Source organism: Ursus maritimus, unplaced genomic scaffold (genome assembly GCF_017311325.1).
Source record: "Ursus maritimus isolate PB19 unplaced genomic scaffold, ASM1731132v1 scaffold_22, whole genome shotgun sequence".
In the NCBI taxonomy this organism is placed as follows: domain Eukaryota; kingdom Metazoa; phylum Chordata; class Mammalia; order Carnivora; family Ursidae; genus Ursus; species Ursus maritimus.
The window spans coordinates 13,206,336-13,229,468 of NW_024424675.1; the positions used below are offsets into that span (position 1 = coordinate 13,206,336).

Here is a 23,133-nt window from a genome sequence, read left to right on the forward strand (position 1 = left end):
TTCAGCAGGAGGGAAGGGAAGGGAGAACAGCATGGAAAATACTAGAAAATACTAAAAACACCAACCTTGCACCAGACTCTGTTGTGGGTTGCAAAGCTGCACTGTCCACAAGGTGGTGGAATCCCAAGCCATGAAATTAATGTGAAGCCTGGTCCAAAACCACTGAAATGCCAGTGGCTCCAGCAGAAGTAAACTTGAAACTGCTCAACTGTACTACAGGCTCATAGGTCCTGCCACCCGTGTGTGTGTGTGTGTTTGTCTATGTGTATCTGTGCATGCATGCACACGTAGGATGTGACTGAAAATGAGTACACAATAAAAAATTCCACACATGAACAATCCAGCAATTTCATTCACCAATTTATTCCACACTTAGTAAATAATAATGGAAATAACAGAACAATCTACAAGAGACTATGAAATAAAGAAGATAAAAGGAAATGGAAACACATTTTAAAAATAGGACAAGTATATTTAAAAAAGAACTGGTAGAATTTGAATTAAGAAAAAAATAAACCAAACACAAATTCTCAGCTGAAAAATACAGTCACTAAAAATAAACCAGTTAAAGAGTAGATTAAATACAGATTAAACAACAAATTAAATCCAGATGAGAAGATGTTAACAAACTGGAAGAGGTTTAATAAAAAGCACTCTGAATGCAACACGGAGACAAAAAGAGAAACAAGAAAAAGCAAATGGCCAAGCAGCACTCATACAAGCCTACTGGAGCAGCATTCGCCAGAAAAAGCACCTGATGACAGCATCGGTAGCAGGTGCACAGGTCCCCTGCTGCCCATGACACCATAGGCCAGCATAGACAACTTGGCAGGAAGGATGTCAGACATCCAGAATTGGATCCCAATGCTTGGGCTGTGGGGCTTTTTAAGCTGCATGATTAGGGAAGCGCTAGACCCTTGCCTGTGTGATCAGAGGCACAGATACAATCATGTGATGCACACACTCACCCACATAATGTGTCAGAATGCTGTCTGCATCCCTAACTTGCTAATTTGATACTCATGGATGGAGTAACTCCCCTGTCTGGCATGATCTAGGAGCTAAGTTCCAAGCCTTGCTGGTGTGGCTGTGAGATGGGGCAATAAGGCAGCAGAATCTGCCCCAGTGTGTATGGCTTAGAAATCAAGAGCCTCATCTCGCATAATTAGGCACCTTGGGTCCAAAATCTGTGGTTGACCAGAACTGTCGGCCCTCCTGGGCCATTGCCAGTTTTGGCAGAGCTTTGCACACAGACAGCCTGCAAGGCCTCCGTCTTGGAAAAGTTAATATCACCTTCGCACACATAAGAAACTATTATATGAGCCTACCCAGAAAACTTAGCATAAGAGTTCCAGAAGAAGAGAACAGAGAGGATAAAGAGCAGTACCAGAAGAGAAAACGGTTCAGATTTTCCAAAACTGATAAAAAGACTTGCATCTTTCAAATAAAGATGCACATTGCATCCCAGGCCAGATAAATAAAAACAAGCCTATGGCTTGAGGCTTCATAGTGAAACTGTAGAACATCAAAGCCAAAAACCAAATTTTAAGAGCAGCTAGAAAGAATCAAGTTGATAACCAAGATAACCAAGACAGAAATCACAATGAGGCAGGTGACAGACTTCTGTGGTTACTAGTCTCCACAGATGCGCCCCCACAAATCTTCGCTTCCCTGTGGGCACATGCTGCTTCTCACATCAAAAGCTGCAGCTTCCCTTGGGCTGGGCCCTGGAGTGCTCTGACCAACAGAATGTAGAAGTGCCAAGTGAGACTTCCGAGCCCAGGCCTTCAAAGAACTGGCAAATTACCTTCTTTCTTCTAGCAACTCTGGGACACCATCCCTCAAACTCAGCCACCATGCTAGGAGAAGCCCAAGCCACAGAGAGGAGCCATGTGAATGAGAACTGACAGGCAACAATGAACAGCCCCAGGTGGGGTCCCAACCATGGCCAGTATCAAGTGACAGCCGTGTGAGCATGTCCTCTTTGATGTTCCAGCTGAACTGGGTTCCCAGGTAAGTGCAGCCCCAGCCATCATCAAAAAGAGAAATGACCCAAATGATACCAGGCAACCTACACAATCACAAGAGAAAACAAAATGGCTTGTGTTTTAAGCTACTAAGTTTTAAGGTGGTTTTAAACATCAATCAGTAACTACAAAGTTTCTCAGTAGCAATAACAGATTCCAGAAGACAATGGAAAAATATCTTCAAATGCCAAGGAAAAATAATGCTCAACCTAGATTTCTATAACCAACTTTCTAGAGTTAAGACAAAAATACATTTTTTAGAAAGACAAATGATGAAAGTTCACCACTTATAATCTCTCATAAAAAGAAATACTACAGAACACGTGGATAAGCAATGACATTTATAAACACATTATAAATCTAATAAGCCAGGACTTCGTAAAAATAAGATATAACTACAATATTAAGTAGTATCTGATCTGGTTAGCTACCGTAATTTGTCTGTTTTGATGTTTTTGGATGTACTTAATTTAACACTAGCACAGAAAAAATGTCCTCAACAGCCAGCCTAGATGAAGGCATCTCAGAGACCTCATGGTCACTATTTCTCAGTTCCTTTCCTCTCCTTTCCCACCACCCTTCACACATAGTTTTCCCACCCTCCCCCCCCCACACACCTGACAAGGTCTCAGCCCCAGCTGCCAGGGGATAGAGAAGAGATACTTAAAAAGGAAAAGAAAGGAGGGCAGCCAGGCAAGAAACCTGGCATTCACCCAGCTGCAGCATTTGCTGCCTACTTCATTTTTCTCTGCTCTGTCATAATCAAAAATCATGTCACAGACATACATATGAGAATGACAATTTTTAACATTAAGGACCAAGTTATGACCTAAAGGCATCTTACAGAAGACTTGAAGCAAGAAACTCCCATAACCATATGAACTATTTATTCTGTCCCCGCCATTCTTAACATGCGAATCTTCAATCACCTACTTAAAGTTTTCAGTAAAGACACTAATTTAAACAGTAGAAAGCAAGTTCAGAGCTTCAACTGTCAGTGAACACAGAACTCAGTTATATTAGAAAATGATTAACCATTTTAAAGACTATTAAGCACTACTTACTTTAACGGCAAATTTCTTTGACGCCATGGCTTACTGATTCCAGAGTAATAACAGACCTTTAACAGAAGAAAAAAATTTATAAGCAGGTATATCAAAATCTCTTTCTATTTGGATAATATATAGGAGAAAGGTTGGCTGAATAATAAAACAACACCAAGTATTTGCAAGATAAATGTTTACTTAAAACTGGTCTTAAAAATATCCTTTATCGGGGGCGCCTGGGTGGCTCAGTTGTTAAGCATCTGCCTTTGGCTCAGACGTGATCCTGGCGTTCTGGGATCGAGCCCTACATCAGCCTTCTCCACTGGGAGCCTGCTTCTTCCTCTCCCACTCTCCCTGCCTGTGTTCCCTCTCTCGCTGTCTCTCTCTGTCAAACGAATAAATAAAATCTTTTTAAAAAAATATCTATCTATCTATCTTTATCTTTTATCGGGGGCCCTGGGTGGCTCAGTCAGAAAAGCATCTGACTCTTGATCTCAGGGTCATGAATTCAAGCCCCACGTCGGGCTACACAGTGGGAGTGGAGCCTACATATATGTATGTATGAATGTATGTATGTATGTATGTATGTATGTATATATACACACACAATATGGAATTAGTAACTTAAAAACCACCAACAAAGGAAAGCACAGGCTCAGATGCATCCTACCAGATGTATAAAGAATTAATACCATTAGGGCACCTGGGTGGTGGCTCAGTCAGTCAAATGTCCAACTCTTGGCTTTGGCTCAGGTCATGATCTCAGGGTTGTGAAACTGAGCCCTGTGTTGGGCTCCACACTGGGCATGGAGCCTGCCTAAGATTCTCATTCTCCTTCTCCCTCTGCTCCTCCCCCCCCCAAAAAAAATCATAAGAGACAATACATTTACTGTATTGTATTTATAGGGAAAAAATCCATGTATAAGTAGACCCACACAGTTCATATCTGTATTGTTCAAGAGTCTACTCCCCTTTACTGTGCTCAGCCAGGCCAACTGCCCTCTCTCACCCTTGCAGAAACATAGAGAATTATTTTTTGGAGAGTGTAAGACAGAGGATCTCTGGTCTGGAAAACACCAGGCACAGCATAAAGTAGGGGCTACCCTACTGAAAAAAGAGAAAATTAAGGGAACATTTACAAACTGCTATCTTCCCCAACCCGCATGTCCCTTATGATGGTTAATTTCATGTGTCAACTTATCTGAGCTAAAGGATGCCCAGACAACTAATAAGATATTATTTCTGGGTATATCTGTGAGGGTGTTTCTGGAAGAAATCAGCATTTGAATTGATACACTCAGTAAGGCTGATGGCCCTCCCCAATGTGGGTGGCTGTCATTCAATCCACTGAGGGCCCAAACAGAACAAAAAGTTACAGCAAGAGTGAATTTACAATCTCTGTTTGAGTTGGGACACCCTATTCTCCTGCCCTCAGACTTAAGCACTACGGGTTCACAGGCCTTTGGACGGAGAATGAATTACACATGGGCTTTCCTTGTTCTCCAGCTAGCAGACAGCAGATCGAGGGACTTCTCAGTCTCTACAACTGCATGAGTCAATTCCTATAATCTTTATATATGCCTTGTATTGGTTCTGGGTCTCTGGAGGACCCTGTCTAATACACCCCTCTACCTTGCCTAGCCTCTCCAAATAGGAGACTAAAACCATTCAGGGAACTGGACTAACCTAAAAGGTAAGATCTAGAAGTACTGACATCAGGAATTCCCCAAGGAAACACCCTAGACGAAGGCTCCAAAGTGAAGCGCACCCTCACAAGCCCCACATCTGCACGGAGAACTGCCTTCCATCTTTTTAATACCCCACTCTTAAATATAAGTAAACAACCAGTAATCACTGGCCATCTAAGGAAAGACTCTATCATGAAAGAAAACAAAACAAACAGGAAAGAAACTACTTGGCCAAAACTGAGACTATGCAGGGAGAAGGAAACCATTTTTTAAGAAACTATCATTATTATCAGGGAGACAGAAGATAATGCAACCATAAAGCAATAAATACAATAACAAAAAATAAGAAACTTTCAGAAAACAACAAACTAAAGTGACAGCTGAAATAAAAAAAATATAACAGAAGTGCTGGAGGACCAAGTTCAATAAGTCATCAGCAAAAATAAAAAAGATGAAAAATAAGAATAAATTAAAAATTAAAGGACCAGTACAGGAGTGGATGGAAACATCTCATTTTGGGCATATATCATGGTAAAACATCAGGCACTAGAGATTTAAAAAAAAAAAAAAAAATCTTTAAAAGAGGGTGGGAGGTGGGTGGAAGGAGTGGTAAATGAATGTTTGGTTCCAAATGGCTCAAAGCAACTCCAGAGACTAAAACACAATAGAGAAGTATCTTCAAAATTCTAAAGAAAATTGTTTCCAACCTCCAATTGCATTTAAACATGAGGGAGAGGGGACACTTTCAGATATGCAAGGTCTTAAAAAATTTAAGTCCCATGCATTCTTTCTCAGGAAACTTAACTAAAGATGTGCTTCACCAAAATGAGGAAATTAACCAAGAAAGAGGAAGATAGAGGAAACAGGAAGGCCAAGACAGGCAAAAGGCAGAGGAAATCTAGGATCTGGCAAAAGCAGATCCCTGCAGCATGAGATCATGGACTACAGCAAGAGAGAACCATGAGTGGGGGCTACATTAGTTTCCAAGTCTCCAGGAAATGCATCTTCAAAAGCATCTGCAAGCATGCAAAACTAACCTTAGACAACTAGTGGAGAATCTGAGATTGAATTAGGACAGGAACATGGAAAGCTGGGCAACTGAATAATAACAAGGCAATTATTGATCCTAGGATAAACAAAAATCATGCACAAAATATAAAAAGTACTTCATACACAGCTCAGTTACGGCTAGCATGTGTAGTCATGACAACAAACACTGAATCTTGACCTAAGCAATGTTACGTTTACAACAATATTACAAGGATGGGGAATGTGTGTGTATGTGCGTATTACATGGCAGGGGCATAGGGGTTAAACTGAGCGAGAGCTCCCTTAAATGCTAAGGGGATGTTTCAGAAGCAAAGTCTAAAATCAATACAAAACAGTAACAACCACCACGGCAACAGAAATAATAAAGCAGAAATAAAGCAAGTAATTTAGTGATTTGGACCCAACTGTTAAGTGCTAAATTTGGCTCCAACATGAAGAGCAACGTAAAGAGAGCTGCTCTAGGGGAAGGAATGAGGTTAAAAGGACACCTTAACTCACAAGCCTTACACGTGGAACTATTTGCCTTTTTCAACTGTGTGCACAGATGTTAGAGCAGCACTGCACAACAGAAATAGAATGCAAGCCACAGATGTACTTTTCAATTTTCTAGCAGTTGCAGTTAATAAAAACGTAAACAGAAACAGAGGAAATTAATTTTAATAATCTTTTTATTTAACCTAATAAATCTAACACATTATCATTTTAGCATGTAATCACTATAAAAATATTTACATTCTTAGAGTTTTACCTTAGTCTTTGAAGTCAGGTATATCAGGTGTATATTTTATGTTTCCAGCACATCTTAATTTGGACTGGCCACATGTCAAGTGTTTGACACCTGTGGTCAGTGGCTACCATAAGGGACAGTGCAATTTGAGTGTACTTGGTTTCATTACAAAAAACACTTATTTCTGTGTCCCAGGTTACTAATTTAAAAAATAGGGATAGTAATAGCTAATTCAAAATTATCAAAAGGATTAAATACAATGATATATGAAAACCCCCGAAGCAACCTTTATAAACACTAGGCCCTTGAGGAGTGTTAACAACTACTTACTCAATGGTGATGATTTAAAACTGGATGATTTTTTTTTTCAAAATGTAATAACCTTTGATTCTTTTTTTTTTTTTTAAAGATTTCATTTGAGAGAGACAGAGCAGGAGCAGGGGGAGGGGCACAGGGAGATGGAGAAGCAGACTCCCTGCTGAGTGCGAAGCCCAACAAGGGGCTTGATCTCACAAACCTGGCATCATGACCCAAGCCAAAGTCAGACATTTAACCAACTGAGCCACCTAGGCGCCCCGGATTCTTTTTTTTTTTTTTTTTAATGGATGAAAACATCTTTATCCAAACCCCAAATCTCTTTAATTATTCATTTCTATTCTCTGAATGATGTAGTGCATTTGATTTAGAAAAGTTCTGAAGGACATTCACCTAGTAACCCCATTTAGAAATAGGTGTAAATGGAAAAAATAAGTTCCTAGAGAATCAGGAACATGTGTTTGAAAACAACATTTATAAAGGTTGCCCTGAAAACTTTAGGTAGATCTTTATGTTATTTGAGCCTGATAAACACAAAATTGGTCCCCTTAAATATACTACATTAGGTTTAAATAACTTCTGCCAAGAATTTAGGGAATCCCTCACTGGAGGGTGCTTAAGTGCTTCACTGATAAAGAAAAGGGAGAGAAAGGGGCGCCTGGGTGGCTCAGTCGTTAAGCGTCTGCCTTCGGCTCAGGTCATGATCCCAGGGTTGTAGGATCCAGACCCGCATGGGGCTCCCTGCTCAGTGGGAAGCCTGCTTCTCCCTCTCCCACTTCCCCTGCTTGTATTCCCTCTCTCGCTGGCTGTCTCTCTCTCTCTGTCAAATAAATAAATAAAATCTTAAGGAAAAAAAAAAAGAGAAAAGGGAGAAAGTTTTGTCAGCACCCAACCACACTGAAGCATGTGATCAAATTATTTTTTAATTGTACGCTGGTTTTCCCACATGTCCTTCCCTTCCCGAAGGACAGGTGGACCACACTGGAGGCTGCAGCAAGGCTTTTGAACCATATCTGCCATTAGATTATGGGCCATATGACAGTGAAGGTTACATTTTTCAACTTACAATAAGGTTCCAGTATTCTTTCTTAAAGTACTCATTTTTTTTTCTTTTCACTTTTATCAGTAAAGCAAGAGGAGCTGCATTTTTTTAAGGACTGGATACTTCAAAAAGTATCATCAAAGCCCAATCTCAAAAATATGATCTGTAGGAATCTAGGACCGAATAGTATACATTTTTATATAATATGATCCACTAATGTAAAAATAGGCCACATGGGGAAAAGGAGCTATATTATACATTTTGCATACATATTTTTTAATTCCCTTCACCTATTTTATATTTTTACATTTTGCTTATTTTTAATCCATTTTTTAATATCATGTGGCATTCTGCCTCTCAATATATATTATTTTTTCATTTGTTTCCACAATGTTTGGGGGCTCAAAAAGTCACAACTTTGGGGCTTAGAGAGACCTCCCAAACTATCTACTCTCAGCCCTGCCATCTACTCCCCTAAAGAGTATACTTGTAAGACCAGGCCAGGGTCTCACAGCTGAGAGTCAAGGGCAAGAGAAGAGTCTTGTCAACTCAGCTGAGGGCAAACTAAGACCATCTGCCAACTGCAGAACTGCCAAGGTCGATTGTTAACTGGACTGTCAAGGTATGTGTACTCTCCCTCTTTCAACACCGCACCCCTCCCTGCTTCCCACCACGAAGGCACAAGATCCCAACAGACTAAGATTTCAAATAGAGCTACATGAGTGGTGATTCTCTCCTGCTAATGGAAGAGGAAGTCTACAGCTAAGGAAATGTAGTCTGAATGAATTTAATATGCCATTGTGCTTTGTGACATGGCACACATCTTTATAAACAAAAAAATAAAGTCCACCAACGTAAAGCCCAAAACACATCTGGGTAGCCACCTGGTTCGATCTGGAGCCTGCAAATCTGCTGGTCATTTTAGATAAGGAAGATACACTTCTTTTGCTTTGTTACATCATTAGGGTCAAGTGCTAGAAATGAACTAAAAGGTGAACTGAAGCAGTTTGCTACTTCCCAAATATGGTAAAAGCACTCTTATCCATCTTGGTAGAACAGGTTCTCAAAGGTGAACAGCCCTCAGAGCACTGCTTGACACTAGAGGGTGCTCAAGAAATGTCTGTTGGATGAAGAAATATTCCAGATAACAGGAGCAGGGTCATTTATGTACCCAACCACTTTATTTTTGCTGTTTTTAAGGAAATTTTCCAAAAAGCATATTGAATCTTTAAGACTTTCATAAAAAAATACTACATGGTGAATATTTCTTTGATATTCAGAAGACACCGATCATCGCACTGGGCAATACACATATTAATGCCCGTCCGAGCTGCTACTCAACAGTGGAGTCACCGAGGTTTCTGCCAGCTCTCCTAGGCTTTCCTTGAGCTGTCAGAGTGCCCATCTTCCAAGGCTCCCTTTTCATCCTAGGTTCTGCAACTTAATCAGATAAGGCCACAAACCTAAGGGACCAAGCCTGTCGGGTTAATGGGGTATTTTCCAAGCCTCTCTTACATGGATTTGCATGGACTTCATTGTGAATGTAATAAAATGGCTACCCAGGCACCCCAAGAAATTTCTTAACCATAGGGACACCTGGCTGGTTTAGTCAGAAGACCATTCAACTCTTGATCTCAGGGTCATGAGTTCAAGCCCTACAATGAGTGTAGAGATCACCATATTATTAAAAATAAATAAATAGGGGCGCCTGGGTAGTGCAGTCGTTAAGCATCTGCCTTCGGCTCAGGGCGTGATCCCAGTGCTCTGGGATCGAGCCGCGCATCAGGCTCCTCCGCTGGGAGCCTGCTTCTTCCTCTCCCACTCTCCCTGCTTGTGTCCCCTCTCTCGCTGGCTGTCTCTCTGTCAAAAAAATAAATAAAATCTTTAAAAAATAAATAAATAAATAGATAGATTTTTTTTAAAATTTCTTAATCATAAAAAAGCATCTACAAAAATTTAGCAAACATGCTTCATGACAAACCATTAAAAACAATTTCTCTGAAACAGGTAGAAAATGTCGATTTTAAAATATCTTTTAAACTAGCATCCAACAAATATAAAATATCTAGGAATAATTTTTTCTTTTTTTTAAGATTTTACTTATTTACTTGTCAGAGAGCGAGTGAGCACAAGCAGGGGAAGTAGCAGCAGAGGGAGAAAGCACGCTCCCCATGGGGCAAGGAGCCCATGCAGGACCCAATCCCAGGACCCTGGGATCATGACCTGAGCTGAATGAAGGCAGACACTTAACCAACCCAGCCATCCAGGCGACCCTAGGAATAAATTTAATAGGAAATGCGGAAGACCTCCTCAAATTGCTCTTCTAACAATGCAATTCTAACCACAATCCTGAACAGGGAATCTGAGAGCAAAGAAGACTAAGATACTTGTAAAGGAGAAGAGAAAAGAGAAGAAAAACAAAGGAGGGAGGTTGTCTTACCAGATATAGCAAAACTACAATGCTACAGTAAATAAAATAATGTGTACTGGCAAAGGGGTAAACAGTCCGAAGGCACAGGCCACAAAGACTAGAAAACAAACCTCCACGCTTAATGGACATGGATGATAGAAGCAGCATTGCCGATCAGTGGGAAATGAAGAGAATACTCATTCAATAAATTGTGGTTGAACAACTGTTTATCCATTTGGAAAAAGATGAAATTGGAGCACTATTTCACACAACACACAAAAATCAATTACAGATGGACTAAAAACTAAAATGTAAAAAAACAGAACGTCTTTGAGAATGTTTTCAAGAACTCAGAGTAAAGGAGGAGTTTTTTAACCAGACACAAAAAGTACAAACCATAAAGAAAAAGAATGGTATATTTGGCCATATTAAAATTAAAACTTCCCTACAGACTAGATGAAAATATCTGCAATGCATGTATTCAACAAAGTCTTATAACTAGAACTTATAAAGAACTTTCAAAACTCACCATCAGAAAATGGGTGAAAGACGTGAACAGATATCTCACCTAAGAGGATACAGAGACAGTAAATAAGCACGTGAAAAGATTCTCAACATCATGAGCCATCAGAGAAATGCAAATAAAACTCCAATGAGATACGTACCTACCAGAATGCAAATAAAAAACAGTGGTGACACTGAATGTTGATGAAGATGCAGGGAAAATGGCTTTCTCATTGTCAGTGGGACTGTAAAAGTGGTACGGCCACAATGGAAGAGAGGTAAGTTTCTTATAAAACTAAGTATGCACTTACCATTTGACAAAAATTTCACTCCTGGGAGTTTATCCCAGAGAAAAGGAAACCTAGACTCGCATAAAAATCTGTACACAAGTGTTCACAGCAAACTTTATTCATAATAGCCCAAAACTGGAAACAACCCAAATATCCTTCAATGGGTGAATGGTTAGACAGTGGTATAGCTAGCTATACATAGGGTATTACTCAGCAAAAAAAGGAATGAGCTGTTGATATAGGTAACAACTTGGATGGATCTCAAGGGAATTATGCTGAATGAATAAAAGACAATCTTAAAAGGCTATATAATGTACAATTCCATTTATATAACATTCTTGAAATAACAAAATGAAAGAAGCGAATAACAGATTAAAGGTTGCCACAGATTAAGAATGGGGGAGGGGTATGTGGCTTTAAATAAACAGGTAGCAAGGAGGAGCCTATGGCAGTGGAGTTCTGTACCCTGATTGTGGTTGGTGTTGGTTACATGAACAAGCACATGTGATAAAATGGCACAGAACTAAATAAATACATGGAAAACTACTTAAATGTAATAAACTCTGTGTATTGTACCAATGTCAATTCTCTGGCTTTAATAGTTGCTCTATAAGCATGCAAGATGTTACTACTGGGGGGAAACTGAGTGAAGGGTACACAGGATCCCCCCTTTTTTGCCAACGTCCTGTGAATCTACAATTATTTCAAAATAAAAAGCTTACAAAAATTAAAACTTCTGTTTATCAAAATACACCATAAAAAAATGGGGCAGGGCAGCTGACAAACTGGAAGAAATTTATAAGACATATAACCAGCAAAGGACGACACTCCAAAATTAAACAGTCCAATAGAAAAATAGACAAAAGCGGTACCCAGAGCAAGACGCCCCTGTCTCCTAGCCAAGTCTGCAGGTCTGGCAAGGTGGTAGGGAGTGGAGGTGGAAGAATTTCCTGATCCCTTCTATTATTTATGCGTTTACAAGCACTGCACAACAACCAATCATAACTCTTACCTCCTTTGGGGAAGTGAGGGGCATGTCTCTCACTATTCTTTCTTAAAAGCTGAGAAGCATGACGTCTAAATACAGAAAGACCATTTACCAGGGAATCTGGGGAAAGCACACACTCTGCTCTCTTCTCTTACTTCAGGCACACAGCCCATCCATCATCTGGGACCGAACAGACGAAAGTCAAAGACGGACCCATCTGCCTCCCACGAGAGGAAAAATCATTACTTGGAGATGCCAGAAGTCCCAGACCCAAGGAGCTGGTTATCCTGAAGGTCCCCACAACCAGAGCCTTTTAGAGTACCTCCTCCTGTTTTCATCTCTGCACGTCTCCATCCCTCCCCAAAGCCATCACTGGAGGTAACTGAGGAGTCCTCCAAACAGAACTGCTGGCTGGCTCTCCCACACTCCATAGGCCCTCCACCCACACCTCCATCTCCCGGCTCAGGCAAGTCCACAGCTTCAGTGCCCCCACACAGCCACCTCCACCATCTGTCCTTGAACATGCAGCTCTCCCCACCATCACCCATACAGGCAATCCTGGAGAATGTCCTCTACTGCTAAGGGGAGCTTTGCTCCGGAACTCAACTCAGACACCACCTGCCCCTTGGAGGCCTCTATAAATCTCCAGACTGAATCACTCTCTTCTCTGGGCTACATGGGCACCTCACACCACCACTACTCTCCTGCTTAGCTCAGCGAATTACACATAACTCTGGTCCTCAGTCTCTCTCCTCTGTCTGAGTGTATGTGTCTTGAGGACAAGGTCCATCCCTGTCTTCTTTGACACCTGGTGCACGGCACAGGTATGCATCAAAAGTTTGCTGACTTGGGGCAACTGGGTGTCTCAGTAGGTTAAGCGTCTGCCTTAGGCTCAGGTCATGATCCCAGGGTCCTGGGATTGAGCCCCACGGTCAGGCTGTCTGCTCAGCGGGAACCTGCTTCTCCCTCTCCCTGCTGCTCCCCCTGCTTGTACACTCTCTCCACCCACCCACCCCCCCCCCGTCAAATAAATAAATAAATAAAACATTAAAAAAAAAGTTTGCTGACTTGAGCCTGTTGATGGTACTAAAGGGTCTACAGACTGTTTTGGGGGGGGGTGTTAGATTTATACCTATTTATCTAATAAATCCTTACTGTCCCCAAATCTCAAATTCCACATTAAGCTTTCTTAAAAAGAAGTCAAAGCACTCTGGACCTATTTCAATACATAAATAACACTTAAGTTGAATGTATCATGCAGCCTAAGTTGAAAGAGTTGTAATACACATAAACTTGTAAACAGAAGATCAAAGTGTTTCCTCTTGAAAATAATGGGCAACAGATCAGAGGTATTGTTGAAGTGTAGGCCATAAATGTGAGTTTTTCGCTGCATGATTTTTTTTGTTTTTAAAATACGGACATTCTAACATTCATTTGAATGGAAAAGATATTATTAGCCTCTGTATTCATTCCATTTTAAATCTGGGAACATCCTGAGGTTTTTCTAGACTTGCTTTACTGGTCATCATAAACGCGTGTGCACACACACACACAAAGCAAGTATGCATCTTAAAAAACTATTTCCTAGGCCTAAAGTTGCTCCTTTCAAGAGGGAGCAACAAGCTCAGTGCCCGGGGTTTAAAGTGTAATGTTAAAAACTCTTGCTATCAGGGGCACCTGGGTGGCTCAGTTGGTTAAGCATCTGATTTCGGCTCAGAGGTCCTAGGATGGAGCCCCACATTAGGCTCCCCACTCAGTGGGGAGCCTGCTTCTCCCTCTCCATCCCCTCCCTCGTTCTCTCTCGCTTTCTCTCACTCAAATAAAATCTTTGGGGAAAAAAAAAGTCTTGCTATCAGAGCTTCCAGCTGAAGTCTAAGTTCAGCAGAATTTTTAGTTTATTGCCTGATTTTTAGAAGTTCAGGACAATCTCCAAAAAGATCAATTTTTCAAATATCTGAAACATATAATTTACATAAGTATCCTGAGAAGCTAAAGTATATTATAAATCTTGCAAATAACATCTCATCCTCTATTCTGCATTCTTGAGCCCACTTTCTCTGGCCTGAAAACAGTCATTCTTTTCACAAAGAGGAGACTTTGATAGAGTATGACCCCACCAAAAATATGTGTGCATTAATGTCTTTCATACAGACGGAAAGATCCTAAGATCCTTAGGAAAATTAATTTTGGGAGGGAATGGAAGTAGATTAAACATTATCACATGATTGTCCTGTCATTTAAATACAAAGCAGAGATAAACGCTAATAAAGAAAGTCAGTGACCTTCTAGATTATTCTGTGGGAAAATCCAAGGCACGCTGAAGTTCACATTTGTCTTCCTTTTAGATTTGCTGGCCTGTGTCATAAGCCAAAGCAACTACTCCAGATTAAGAAGGCTAGAAATTAACTTTAGGTTTCAAATCTCTGGATTTCAAATTTTATCAAATAAATTATTATACTTCCTTTTTTCATCTTAAAAAAAAATTTTTGCTAACTATGGGAGCAGAAACAGAAAACAACAAAGACCCTAGGACTCCTAAAGGAACAACCATAATTCAAGAATGAGAAATCATTTCATTCCCTGCCCCACAATCTAATTTTATCACCAAAAAAACCCCCACAAAACCCAAAAACCAGTATCAAGGAAGGAATCACAAACTTTAACAAAAATACCAAGGAAAACTGACAAATGAGCAAAGATCTTGCTGTTGACAACTAGATAAAGCTTAAGAAGGCAACTTTATTTTAAGAGAGAATCAGCTTTTCCTATTATTCCTATGGTAATTTTGAATGCCAAAAACCGCTTGTAAAAAAGGAAACCAAAACAAGACAAAAAAACAAACAGGGAAGCTCTAACAGAGGAAGGATAATGCAAGTGACAAAAACATTAGGACTTTTTTTCTTTTTGTCTTTAAATGTAGGTCAAATACTGAAATCCTCTACCACAAATTCATGGAATGGTCCTACCTTTCAGACACTCTACACCCTTAATCCAGCCAGTTGGCCCAAGATCTGGGCCCCTCACTTCCTGCCGTGGGCACAGAAAATCCTCACTGATCCTGGCATGGGATGCTTCACTAATAGGCAAGGTCTAATTTTTATTTAATACTTTTTCAGAAACAGATACAGGCACCCACTCATGGGGGCAGTCACGGCCTTCGGGTTCTAGTAAAAGAGACATGTGTTCAAATCCTGCCTCCTCAAGTGATCTCAGGCAAGCTATTCAATTCCTCTAAGTCCCTCGTTTTCTTATCTATGAAGTGGGATAATAATGAGTGTCTATTCAGAGGTCCTGTGAGAACTACATAAGATCTGACAGGTAATACTTGGCATAGTTCCTGAGACATCAGTGGTGGTGATGTGGGAAACAAAGGCAGAAGAACAATTATTAACTTTCCTTATACTTACAGGGAGTGATAAGTCCTTGAAACAGGCAGAGTGACATTCCTCTAGGGACTCAACTGCCTCGATGCTGCCACTCTGGCAACCTTAGAACGAACCCCAGGACACTGTAAGCCTCCTTTAACATATAAAAATTCCTTTGGAAACTTCCTTTATCTCTACCCGCCAAGATACATGTTGGCAGTCATGTATGACCCACAGATATACATCTGAAGGGTCTCATGACTGAGTTTTTACTAAACAGTAATAAATGACCTTTTCCTAAGAATAGCTAGCCCCCTCAGGATGCTGAAAACCTTGCTTCCAAAATACCTGAGAGGCTTCCACTATCCCTGACACCCTCGCAATTTGAAAGTATATTATGAGCCACTCCTTATGACCTCAGTGCAGCTCCTCAGGCCCACGGGTCCTGTCCCTGTGCTGTAATAAAGTCACCTTTTTGCACCGAAGAGGTCTCAAGAATTCTTTCTTGGCCGTTGGTTTCTAACTCTAACATCTTTCTTACATCAGTTTCTTGGTCTCTGTTAACAATCATCATTATAAACACTGCAGGGCACAAAGAGCACCTAATCAACTCACTTCATACCCCAAGCCCCAAGCCCCACTCTGATAACTATTTTTCAGTCACCTTCATAGCACAAAAAAACTTCTGATAATCATTAACATAATTGTCTTAAAATCTAATCCTTTCCACATGAAAACTACAGGGATGGAGTGCAGATCTTTGGTTGCCAAGCTGGGGACAGGAGAGAGTTACTACTGAAGGAGCAGCAGGAGGGAGTTTGGGCAGGGGGTTGAGGGGACCTGGGGAGATAATGAACTTGTCCTGCATTCTGACTGACATCATGGTTACAAAATTCAGTGCACTGGTCAAAATTCATGAAAGTGTATACCAAAAAGAATGAATTTTACCCCATGCAAATTTAAAAATAATTTTTTAATTGCAAAACAAAAAATCCAAACTTAGTTCTAACTAAAGAATCAACACAGTGACACACATCAACTTAAATGCCCAAGATATCATAACAGCAATATTCTACATATTATCCTACAACTAACCTAAGTCAAATCCAATTTTAGTTCCCAGTTCTGACGTATTTGAGCACAAAATGTCAATACCATAATAACCAGGAGGCACTGCTTTTCTATATAACAGAAGCAGAGACTTCAGAAATGTGCCTACACCAACATTAAATGAGCAGTACTCTCCATTTAGATCTCTACTTTGTTGCTTGATGGGTAGGTTTCTTAGTGTGCATTCATTATTTGTTTTCAGTCTCCAAAAGGTAATATACAAATAGTAGGCTTTAAAGATTTCACACAGCTTAAGATGACTAGGCATGTACACATCAAGAGCTACAGCCCACTGAAGAGTCAAGGCATGCATTTTGCATTTTTAAAAAGCCATAACATGTTTCACTCAGAAAGCATTAATCCATAAACTAACAAAGGCAAAGGTAAAAATTCCCCATACATACCCATTTTACCACCGTCACCTCCTGGTTTTAGTGTACATAGAAGGCATGGACACCCAAGAATGGGACTTTTTTCCCACTTCAAATAAGCTGGAGAACAAAGCAATGTGAAAGGAGTGCTGTGAAAATAAGAACCTCAAAGTCCTTCAACCGGTGAATGGGTAAACAAACTGCAGGACATCCAGCAAGAGAATATTACCTAACGATTAAAAAGAAATGACTACTGATACTTGCAATAAAGCAGGCTCTCAATCATGAGAAGAAACCAGACTCTCAGGACCCCCACCAAAAAACAGCACGGACTGTAAGATTCCTTTTAGATGAGCTAGAAGATGCAAACTTATCTACAGTGACATCTACCCTGACAGAGAGCAGATGAGTGGTTGCCTGGAAGAGAGAGGCTAGAGGGATTATAAAACAGCAAAAGGAAATTTGGGGGATACGGATATGTTCATTTGGGGGAATGTACCTTGATCGTGGTGATGGTTTTACCAGCATATATGTCAGGCACATCAAACTACACACTTTAAAAATATACAGTTTACTGTATAACAATTACAGACATAACACGGTGATATTCCTGGTTCAGCCACACCACCACAAAAAAGTGATTATCACAATGAAGTGAATCACGTGAATTTTTTGGTTCTCCAGTGCATATGAAAGTGATGTTTAAGACCGGAGACCTGGAGCAGCTCGGAGGCAGTGAATAGCTATGCAAGTCTGCCAAAAAAAAAAAAAAAAAAGGCCTCCAATAAAACTACATTGCAAAAGAGGGGAAAGAAACAGAACGGAAAAAGTAAAAAAGCAGAAGAGGCAGAGCCCGAAAAATTTGTGGTGGAAAAAGTACTGGACCAACGTGTAGTGAATGGGAAGCATTTTATAACCATGGATAAACCTGTGTTTCTGGGATGCTATCATTTTCAGTAACTTAAGAAATAAATCACTTAAGCGGTGGCTGGGTGGCTCAGTCAGTTAAGCGTTAGGCTCAGGTCAAGATCCCAGGGTCCTGGGATTGAGCCCCGCGTCCAGTCCAGCTTCCTGCTACTCTCTCCCCCTCTGTGCTACATAAATAAATAAAATCTTTAAAAATAATAATTTTTATAAAAAAGAAAATCACTTAAAACTAAATTGAAATTTTTCCTGAAGCCCTAACCTTTCAAGCTTTGTAATTAATTGGACAATTTAAATATTATGTAAACAATTTAAATTGGACAATTTAAAAGATGCCATATCAGAATCCATATCCTTATCTACAGTCATATAAATGCAAGTTTATTTGCAAGATCCCTGAAAGGAAAATTTTATCACCACCAACAACCTCCCCACCCAAATGACAAAACTAGACAAGTCCCTGTGCGTTTTAATTTGATAAGCAAAACTTAAACAGACATTTAAAAGTTCCTTCTAGTGAACCATTCCTTTTTAAGAAAATGAAATCCGTGTGCTGTACTGCCTAAAAGGTCATGATTCATGGAATGTCTAAAACTTTGTTCATGGAAACCTAATCGTAATCAGATGGGTAGAGATGCTGACAATTTAGCACCTGCTAGAATAAATGGGTGGACAGATTTCTATAATCTGAATTCTTGACCTGCATGTTTTCTCTTTATCCCAACTATTCCTTTATTTTATTTTATTTATTTATTTGAAAGAGTGTGAGAGAGAGCAAGAGACAGAGCGAACAAGCACAGCCAGGGAAGGGGAAGAGGGAGAGGAAGAAGCAGACTCCTCTGCTGAGCAGGGAGCCTGATGGGGGCCGGGATCTGAGGACCATGGGATCATGACCCAAGCCGAAAGCAGATGCTTAACTGACTAAGCCACCAGGCTTCCCTATCCCAACTTATTCCTGACATGTAGTCTCAGTCTTCTCAGTATTTGAGTTACTGGTTCAGCAGAAACCAGGAAAAACAATAACTTTGTAGTCGGAATGTTATCCAACTGTATATTGTTTACTTTATTGTAAATACTGGTAAACAGTGGTCAATAAAGTCTTATATTCCTTTAAAAAAGTGATGTTTAAATTATACTATATAGTCTATTAAATGTGGCCCAGCATTATGTCTAAAAAAAAATGTATATACCTTAATTAAAAAATACCTTATTGCTAAAAAGTGTTAACCATCACCTAAGGTTTCAGCAAGCTGAAATCACTGATCCCAGAGCACCATAACAAATATAATGAAAAAGTTTGAAATATTGAGAGAATTACCAAAATGCGACACAGAGACACGAAGCAAGCAAATGCTGTTAGAAAAATGGCACCAAGACTTGCACAGCACAGGTTTGCCCTGAACCTTCAATATGTAAAAAAAAGACAATATCTGCAAAGCACAATAAAGCAAGATATGCCCATATTCCTAAATAAGGCTATTTTAAAAGAAAAAGACCATTTAAAAAAAAATATTCGTCTTCCTAAAACATTTAGACCACCCCCCTCTCTTCCCAACAGGTACATGTCCTAAAGTCATGGAACGGTAATACCCTTTCCCTTAGTGATTTTCATGAATGAACAAAACTTTAATAACCCAAAGATTTAATTATAATAACAAAAAACAATTAATGTGTACATAGCTGTGATCACGCACAAGGCATTGTTTTAAGCTATCTTTCTATTATTAACTTACCTAACCCTCACATCAACCCTATTTTACAGATGAGAAGATTGAAGCACAGAGTTAAGTAATCTATTCAAGGTCACACAACTAGTATGTGGAGGAGCTAGGATTTGAATCCAGGGAATACGGCTCTGAAGTTCATTTCCTTACCCACTGTGCTCTACTGGCATACACAATGTAAGATTAAAATGTGAAAATCAAGGGGCGCCTGGGTGGCACAGCGGTTAAGCGTCTGCCTTCGGCTCAGGGCGTGATCCTAGCGTTCTGGGATCGAGCCCCACATCAGGCTCTTCTGCTATGAGCCTGCTTCTTCCTCTCCCACTCCCCCTGCTTGTGTTCCCTCTCTCGCTGGCTGTCTCTCTCTCTGTCAAATAAATAAAATCTTTAAAAAAAAAAATGTGAAAATCAAAAGCAATATAAATTATACTTACACAATACTTCAGTATTTGCTTAATTTTGAAAAACTCATGAGGCCAAATAAAAACAACAACACAACCTTCATTCTGTTCCCAGTTAATAGGTGGAAGAACAATACAGAAAAGCTGGACAATTTACTGAGGACATAGAACAATTAAATGGCAAGTTGACTGGTTCCTAGGAAGCTGGTTCACCACATTTCCAGTCCAATTCTCTCCAGTGCCTTCAAAGTCCTAATTATTTGAAGTAAATCCACCTGGGATTTAGAAAAATCTAAACACAGCATGTGAAAAACATAAAAGTAATTTGCTGTTCTCTCAAACACCTTACTGGTCCCTAAATTCCATCCTCAGGGTCTAAAATTCTGCAGATATTGGCCTGGAATCTTTTTCTTAAATGATTAGATTTCTCATTAGAGGAAGACAGAAGAGAGCAAGATGCCACAAAAAACTTTGGTAAAGCATGGCCCAAGGTTTTCCAAATCAATACTGAACTGTTGAACACATGCAGGCTTTTGAATTCAACTTGTAATAAATTAAAAGTAAAAATATGCAGAGGAAAAATATGCACACCGGTGTTGCCATGACAACACACATAACAATATACCAGATTGACAAATTCTCAATTTTTTAGAACACTAAATTGTTATTTTGACATCAGGTTGATGGATAAAATGCACAAGAAAGGGGTGCCTGGGTGGCTCAGTCCGTTAAGCTTCAGACTCTTCGTTTCAGCTCAGGTCATGATCTCAGGCTCCAAAGGATGGAGCCTGTTTGGGATTCTCTCTCTCCCTCTTCCCTTCCCTCCCCCCTCTCTAAAAAAATAAATAAATAAAATTGGGATTCTCTCTCCCTCTGCCCCTCCCTCCCCTTCTCTTAAAAATAAATAAATAAATAAAAGTAAAAAAATTAAAGCCCAGGAAAACATGTCATATGTCCACTGCATGGAAAACATGGAATAAACTGACAATATATTGTGAACTGTTTAAGAAACACAGGTTGAAAAGAGACATTCTATAGTTTTATTTCGTGTCCCGAATTAACGCTCCTTGAATTTGAAGGAGCACTCCCTAGGAAAGATTCTGATTCAGTGGATCTTGAGATGGGATCTGAGACTAAAGTTTCTAAGGAGCTCCAAGGTGAAGGTGGTCAGTAGACCACACTCTGAGCAAACTCTAAGTTAACTGGAACATTGGCCATAAAATTAGCCACCTGTTCTACAAATACGGTGGCATCTAGGACCCAAGAAATAAGTGTCAATACAATTTCTTCCTAGCACAAAAAAAAAAAAAAAAAGGAAGGTGAGGAGATCAAGGAAGAAGCAAGGAGATACCTGTCATAGTCCAACAGTGCTAAGAAACACAGAATATTGTTACTTGCCCCAACCTAGTAGCTGTTGAGGTCAGATAGAATGTAAACTCCAAGAAAGAAAGGGGTTGTTTTTTCGTTTTGGTTTACTGCAGAATCGTTATGGCCTAGCATACATTAGGTCCGCAATAAATGCAACGAATAAATGAGTGAACGGGCAGTATACACAAAAACAATCCATACTTATAATCTAAAAATGTCTGAAAAGAGACTGTATCTGTATAAATGGTTGTGGGCAGCCACAGTTTGATACAAATACCTGGCCCATTCATTGTACTTCGTTTTTTCCCCAAAAACCAAAAAATTCTCCAGATCAATGCTTCCCACTTTTTTTTTTTTTTAAGATTTTATTTATTTATTTTTTCAACAGAGATAGAGACAGCCAGCGAGAGAGGGAACACAAGCAGGGGGAGTGGGAGAGGAAGAAGCAGGCTCCTAGCGGAGGAGCCTGATGTGGGGCTCGATCCCGTAACGCCAGGATCACGCCCTGAGCCGAAGGCAGACGCTTAACTGCTGTGCCACCCAGGCGCCCCAATGCTTCCCACTTTTATGCCCAGGTTTCCCGCACCCTTATGTTGACAACTCTTTAGCACTTTGAAAACAATGAAAAAAGGTGGAGGCACAGGGAAAAGAATTCAGAAAAGGCTAAAAAACCAAAAGAAAAAAAAAAAAAAACACCACAGCGGGGAGGTGAGATGGCCAAATAGTTCAAGTGAAGGAACATCTTAGTCCGGAGTACCACGTTCTTACCTATGATGGTGGCAGGGGTTGGGTTCGGGCTTTTATTAGTTTTGTTACTGTCCAGGGTCACTGGTGGAGTAGTACTTGGCTGAGGAAACTCAGACTAAACAGGGAGCAGGCTCTCAAGCCCACCTTCAGATGCTTTGGGGATTCAAGCTTCAGCCTTAACTTCCCCTTTCCCAGGGTCTCCCCGTGCGCTGGGAAAACGCAGCCGCCGCCCAAACACAAGATGACCTGAGCGGCCTCACCGACTGCTTGAAGCCAAAACCAGGACTTAAGATGGCGGTGAAACAGTGAGCGAGGGACCGGGACTCCCCGAGGAATCCTCCCCGAAGAAAAATGGCCTCCGTCCATTTTTTTTTTTTTTTTCAAGGAGGGCCCAAAACAAAAATGGCGGCTAAGGCGGGCTATTCATAGCATAAAAACGCCGTGAATATGATTGGCAGGTAACGAATCACGGTTACCCATAGTGCTAGACGGCGGAGGAGACCAAGAGAAAAAGAAAAATAAAACCCAACGTTTCTGTGGTACAGAGCACCTTGATACCGGATAATTACTAGCAACAAGAATTCGGTTACAAAAAACGTCGGAAAGCAAAGGTGGCTTTCACAGTGCCGGATAAACTTTAAAATAGCGATACGCATTACTTCCTCCATAATTCTTTCGAATGCTACAGAAAAATAAAAGTTTTGTCCTCGAACTAAGAAGTTCACTTTGTGAAGAGAAAGAGTTGGAGAACTGCCGACCTCCCAAAAGCCCCATAAGAAGGGCCGCGAACAAACGCTCTCTGAAAGCGACCCCCTCCCACTGCGCATGTCTACTTTCCCACCCGATCCAGGGAAGGAATGATGAGCTCTTCCTTTTCTCCTCGTTTTGGAGGCAGACGTAAAAGGGGGCGGGGAGTTGGCGCCAAACAACGACTCAGGCGCCTTGTGATTGGTCAATCTGGGAGGCCAGCGTGTTGTGGGGAACCGTTGTCTACTTTGTCATTCATTCAATAATAGCTCTTAAGGGCGCGCCATAAGGC

General features: G+C 40.5%; 1 protein-coding gene across 3 annotated transcripts in view; it reads right to left on the minus strand.

Annotated features, from left to right (window-relative positions):
- LOC103674435 (SLX4 interacting protein) overlaps positions 1-23,071 on the minus strand; it is a 187,687-nt gene extending 164,616 nt beyond the window's left edge. For 2 of the 3 annotated variants that reach the window (XM_040637981.1, XM_008703351.2), the window contains exons 1-2: positions 22,116-23,071; positions 3,092-3,147 (exon numbers count right to left, since the gene is read on the minus strand). In XM_040637981.1, the coding sequence (XP_040493915.1) occupies positions 3,092-3,118 (27 nt within the window). In that variant the 5' untranslated portion in view covers positions 3,119-3,147; positions 22,116-23,071. Of the gene's footprint in view, positions 1-3,091; positions 3,148-10,834; positions 10,874-22,115 lie in introns of all 3 variants that reach the window. The other variant, XM_008703352.2, reaches the window with a different exon arrangement.
- Between the last annotated feature and the right edge of the window lie 62 nt (positions 23,072-23,133).